This window comes from Corylus avellana, chromosome ca2, assembly GCF_901000735.1.
Source record: "Corylus avellana chromosome ca2, CavTom2PMs-1.0".
Lineage (NCBI taxonomy): Eukaryota > Viridiplantae > Streptophyta > Magnoliopsida > Fagales > Betulaceae > Corylus > Corylus avellana.
The window spans coordinates 5,742,853-5,748,852 of NC_081542.1; the positions used below are offsets into that span (position 1 = coordinate 5,742,853).

General features: G+C 35.6%; 1 protein-coding gene across 1 annotated transcript; it reads right to left on the reverse strand.

Annotated features, from left to right (window-relative positions):
• Positions 1–3,109: 3,109 nt before the first annotated feature.
• Positions 3,110–6,000, reverse strand: LOC132168943 (uncharacterized). The gene is made up of 3 exons (XM_059580040.1): positions 5,912–6,000; positions 5,483–5,656; positions 3,110–4,645 (listed from the first exon to the last, which is right to left on the reverse strand). Exon 3 carries the CDS (start codon positions 4,616–4,618, stop codon positions 3,110–3,112), a length of 1,509 nt encoding a protein of 502 aa, XP_059436023.1. The 5' UTR covers positions 4,619–4,645; positions 5,483–5,656; positions 5,912–6,000.

Genomic DNA, 6,000 nt, shown 5'->3' on the forward strand with positions numbered 1-6,000 from the left:
TTCACTATCTTTAACATTTCTACCTTGGTTGTTTACATCTTTACCAACTTTATCCTCCTCATTCATCTACGAGACTTGTCTAACCATTAGAAGTAATCAATTTTTGGTAAAAGAGAAACAGAGTAAACAACATGATGAGCTCTTGACACTTCGGTAAAACTCATTCGATCTTCATGTAGAACATATCCATTTATGAATCATAAGGAACATATCCATGTACTGATTTATCACTCTTCTCTTCCATTTAGTTCTTTTTTTTCTCCAACTCCCATATTTAGTGAATGCATTTTGCCTTAATGCCTCTTTCATTTAAACTATGTTACCTAACTACTAAGGTTAAATTTGGTATGCGGAATACCTATTTCATTAGAAAAAATGAATAACTTTTATTAAGAATGAAATGAAAGAAAGTGAAATGAATAGGCTTAATAACTCTTGGAATATCTATTCACATTGCCCATGAACTAATACGTAAGGTAACATCAAATTTGAATTGTATTCCATTCTATTTCTCGGGAAGGACAAAGTGTAGATGCTAAGAGTAGCTAATGGCAAAAGTTACATTCCATAAAAGAGGAACAATAAGAGAAAAAGAAAAGGCATTGAAACGAATAAACTTTTGTGAGCTCAGATGCTTTTCTTTTTCCTGCTGCTCCTTCAGAATTAGAAAGCATTATCTTGATTAACAAGTTTCATAGGCATGTAACACGTACACGAGAGTGCTCCTCCTGAAACATCTTTTAGAATTAGGATGAGCAAGAATTGAATGAGATGCTTGTGGCTGATAATTAAGATCCATTTTTTATTATTAGGTTAATTGAGAGTTATATAGGTAAGTTCATTTCAGTTGTAAGAATTGTTAAGCCCATTTTCATGGTAAACTGAGCTATTAAATTAAGGAAGCTAGTGACTTGAGTCTACAAAAGGCCCATGAGTATGATTGTAAAAAGAATCCAGAAAATTGATCAGATTTAGTCATTCTTTTTGTATTCGGAGGTTGGGCTACCTCGGCCCATTTTTACTCTCAACTGATCCAATTCCATATATCATTCAATCAATTTCTCATTCGTCAATCCATTTCTACAACCCAGATTTCCATTTTCACCGTTACTGTCATAAATCATCAGAAAATATAAACAAATACAAAGAAGTGTTACATATTGAAACAAGAGGAGCATTATATTTTCAAGATTAGGAAGGAAAGAAAGTAATGAAGGGGAGTTTGAAGTTTTTACCTCCCTCTCAACTAGTGTTGCAAAATATGTATTCCCTCTTAGCAGGCTTATTGATTTTTGCACAAATTCTGAAGCCGGGGGTAGGGGATGGACAAAATTTTGTGATTGATTATCATTTCATCGACTCTCAATCTAACGGTCTGCTTTAAGTGGTATGATATTATTCGCTTTAGTTCTTAGCAGACACAATTTTGTTATTGGGTTAAATCCAAAAGGTCACATACTATTTAGAGAGAACATGTTGATCATATATAAGCACATCATCTTTCTCACTCTTAGATAATGTGAGATGCTACAATCATCCCCTCTTGGGACTCAACGTCATTTTTGGCGACCCTCATGAGCTTGTGCACACCCCCATTTTGTTATTGGGTTTAACCCAAAATGCCTCATACTATTTATAAAGACATCTTATTTCCCACACCCAACCAATGTAAAATGCCACAATATTATCTCTCTTGGGACTCAGCGTCCTCGCTGATGACTCTTATGGGCTTGTGCACACCCCCATCTCAGGCTAGGCTCTGGTTCTATATCATATATTATAACCTGCTCCAAGTGGTAGTATATTGTTCGCTTTGGGCCTTAGTCTACACAGTTTTGTTATTGAGTTTACCCCAAAAGTCTTCGTAGCATTTAGACAAAGCATGCTCTTATATTAACACATCTACTTGCCACACTCAAAGTTGGAATTACCAACTTGTAAGAAACAAAATTGTACCATTATTTAACTACTCGTTACCCCCTGGCTGATTCCTCTCTAACACACCAAAAAATTCTTTAATCACATTAAGCATTTTAACCATGTGGCACCCTTAAATTTAAAAAAACACCAAACGCTGAAAATATGCCATACCAAAAACTAGTTCCTAAACATGATATGCATGCAATATGGTTGCTGGTTTCATTTGAATAACAAAATCATTATCTTCGCTTCAAATAAATCTTGTGCAAAATCGCATCCAACTTTCAGCACTCTTGTAACTGATCTAATAATTTTTTCATTTCTTTATTAAAGTTTTTAAATCATCCGTTATACTAAAAGTTTAAGTCTATAAAAAATTGTAAATTTCATTATTGCCGTGATATGCTTTTCCTTAGTGCAAATGATGTCCAAGTATATTTAACGTACGGGTAGACATTAATTGTTTTGCCATATTCATCATTTTGATAAAATATTATTGGCATTACTAAAACAAAAGTGCCAATTTCATTTAACAAATTAATACTACGATAGCTTCCATACTTTACATGCTGTAAGGATTAAGTATAATATTATGACTATGAAACCATAGAACTAGCCGATAGCAATTTTTGACACAATTCACAAACTTGTTACAAACTTAATCAACACAAAATTAGCGAGTTAAAATGTTATATAATTGAGTTTGGGTTAATTTGGGTTGATCCAAATTAATTTGTTTAATAAGTACAAGTTGACCTAATCTATAAAATTATAATGTATTCCTTAACATTATAAAAGCTCATGCTTTTTAATAAAAAGCTATTAAAAAAGAAATGTATTTCTTACGTGCTCAAGTGATACATAACAATTTTATAGAATAATTTTATTAAAAAAGTATGTACTTCTTACGTACTCAAAAACACATGACAATTTTATAGATTAATTGAAAAAAAAAAAATGTAATTTTGTTCTCTTCAAACTAGCACAACAACATACACGGCCACAAGGAGCAAGCGGACCAACACAACATAAATACATAAAGAACATGATCATTGAAATGTCAAACATGCTTGTCTTTTATAACATAATGAACAATCGGGATTTGATTTACATCATGATGATGAGAAACCTTAAACTTGCTCAGTAATTAACGATCTCAAGGCTGTCACAAGAAGGTGGTAGATGCCAATCATTTCTTATACCGAGATTTTTCAAGAATGCAATTGGGATGAGCAGGGAAACTCATATCTACACAGTAATAAAACCAATGCTTTGGATTTCGTTTTTTTTCACAAATGTCACAATAATATTCATCGTCCTCATAATCATCTTCAGCCTTATAACACAATTTGAAGGGTTGTTCAAAGTGTCGGTACCTCATGGTATGTGGCAGTGTAGCGCATTTGACATCCAAAGTGAATTCGCAATCAATACACTTGAATACTCTTCCACTATTATCACAACAACTACAATTCTCACTACTGGGTGCTCTTGATAGAATAAGCGGGTGCTCGTGACCCTCATGTTTAAGGATGTCTGAGATCAAACTACATTGGACATCTACATCAAACCCGCATTCCTTACAATGGTAGGCGAAGCCATTACATGACCTACCACAAACATCACAACTGAATCCGCTATTAGGATAAGGTGTCTTTGTGAAGAGGGTGAGGAGGTGGGGGTGAAGTACTGGGTGTAGCTTTTTTATGGGTAATTCAACACAAGATTTATGAAGAAAAAATTTGCATTGAGCACAACTGTAAAATTGTGGGGATGGGGATGTAGATATAGGAAGCATACACCCACCACATTGTTCGTTGTTCAGAAGCTCCTCTGTAAGCTTTAAGTCATGTTGATGACTAAAATGATTGATTTCTTCGGGTATTTCAATTTTATCCTCTCCTATCTTCATCTTCTTCACAGCATAAGGTAATGAGTCAATGGATTCATCCAGTTCTGAATCTTCTTTTTTAAGGATACCTGTCGACTCAAGAGGCTTCTTTATTTCCTCGGTTTCTCCCTCGCGTGCAGCACAAACAAGGTGAGCAACAAAATTGCATTTTGAGCAATAATAAGCTCTGTCAGTGTCCACCTTCTTAACGCAGAGACGACAAATTTGGCGGTGGGATTGATTTAGCTGAGAAGAGTGGGTGAGGTCGAGATTGTGGTGGTGACTTGTATGTTTGAGAGTCAATGGTAAGGCAGCACATTTTCGGTGGACCATGAATGAGCATGTGTGAGTGGTACATACGTAAGAGTACATGTCTTCATCTTTTATCCCACATGCATCGCAAGTGAAGGAGACTGATTTCCGCAGGAGCCTCAATGGATGGTCGTGAAATTCAGGTTTTAGGGTAAAGGGTATAGAAGCGCATTTAAGATGAAGGTTAAAATTACAGTGAGAACAATTGTAAGCGAAGCCCCTGAAGCGGTCTATATATTTATTGCAGAAATAACATAGCTCATAATCTGGGCTTTCTTCTAGGAGAATAAGAGGATGTTGCGGGTGCAATGGGTGCTGCAATTCGTGGGGTTGTTCCCCACATGATTTGTGAAGGTTGAAGTAGCATATTTGGCACCTGTAACTAAAACCCAATATTTCATCCGCGCACCCATCACAAGATCTTCTAAAAGGAGTTACCGTACTGTAATAAGCCGAGGCCAACGGATGGGGGTGGAAGAAATGCTGAAGTTCCATCTGTCTTTCTCTCTCCGTGTAATTTTCCTACGAGACAACTTTTTAATTAGCAATATCACAGGACATGTTTTATATATAGGTGTGACAGAGCATCCTTAATTTGTAATAAAATGAAATTTTTAGATGATGCACTCCTAAACTTGACACCGGATGGGTGTATTAATTGTTGTACGTTCCTAGTCCTTTGTCTCTCTCTTCAACTATGCCCTACACCAAAACGGGACTGATTATCTTCAAACTAAAAAGGGCCCAACTACTAAACAAAAAAGAAAATAAATAAAAAGGGACCCAATTAAGCAATCTCCCAGTTTAGTGAACGATCCAATGAGGAAAAGAAGCTTACAAATGCATCGCAATTTAAGTTAAAAAGAACAGCTAAAACACATGTTTATGAACTGGACCATTTCAGCATGCAAAGCTTCTTACATGCATTTCGCAGAAAGAAAAGGAAAGGAAAAGAAAAAAGAACAAATAAATCACACTTAAATCACATAATCAGTCATCAATGCTCACACCAGTGTTTTTTACGCTCTTGAAAGCAAAAGCAAGTAATATTTGATTTGATTGTTATGTTAAAAAAGAAGAAGAAGGATCGATGGCAAGTATTCTCGTGGCTGATATTTTCAAACTCCATCTCTCACTCTCTCTCTTAGGCACACACACCGCAATGGCAGCAAAGGCAGAGAGACTTAATCTTCCGATCACTTTTATCATATTGAATTAAAGACAAATTTGGAGAAGCTGAACTTTAAGAATCTAAAGGTTATAATTAAAAAGCTTGAAACAAGAGGAGCCTGCCTTAAATTTTCAAATTTCAAGATTAGGAAATAAAGAAAGTCATGAAGGGAAGTTTAAAGTTTTTACCACACTTTCAACTGCTCTGGTCGCCGAAACTTTCCCAAATTCTGATGGGCTCGTCCGAGTGGGTGGCCGGAGATGGTGGCTACTCGATTTGGTGTAGTAATGAGAGCTAGGGACTGATCGGTCTCAAGGGACGATTATCTTCAAAATAAAAAAGGGCACAATTAAGTACCTACACTTAACAAAAAAAAAAAGAAAAAAAAGAGCCAATTAGCAATCTTCGAGTTTAGTGAACGATCCAATGTGGACGAGAAATGAGGGAAAGAAGCACACAAATGCATCACAATTTTAAGCAAAAAAACAATGCTTATGAACTGGACCTTCTAATACACATTTTTTCAGCATACAAAGCTTCTTACAATTTTGCTGAAAGAAAAGGCAACGAAAAAGAAACCACAAACAAATCACATAACCAGTGATCTATATACTCACAGCAAATTAAGAATCTGATGGTTGGCTTCGAAAGGTAAGATCGGCTAGAAACATGTACACATCTCTTACTTCTGTTATTCAAAGGGAAA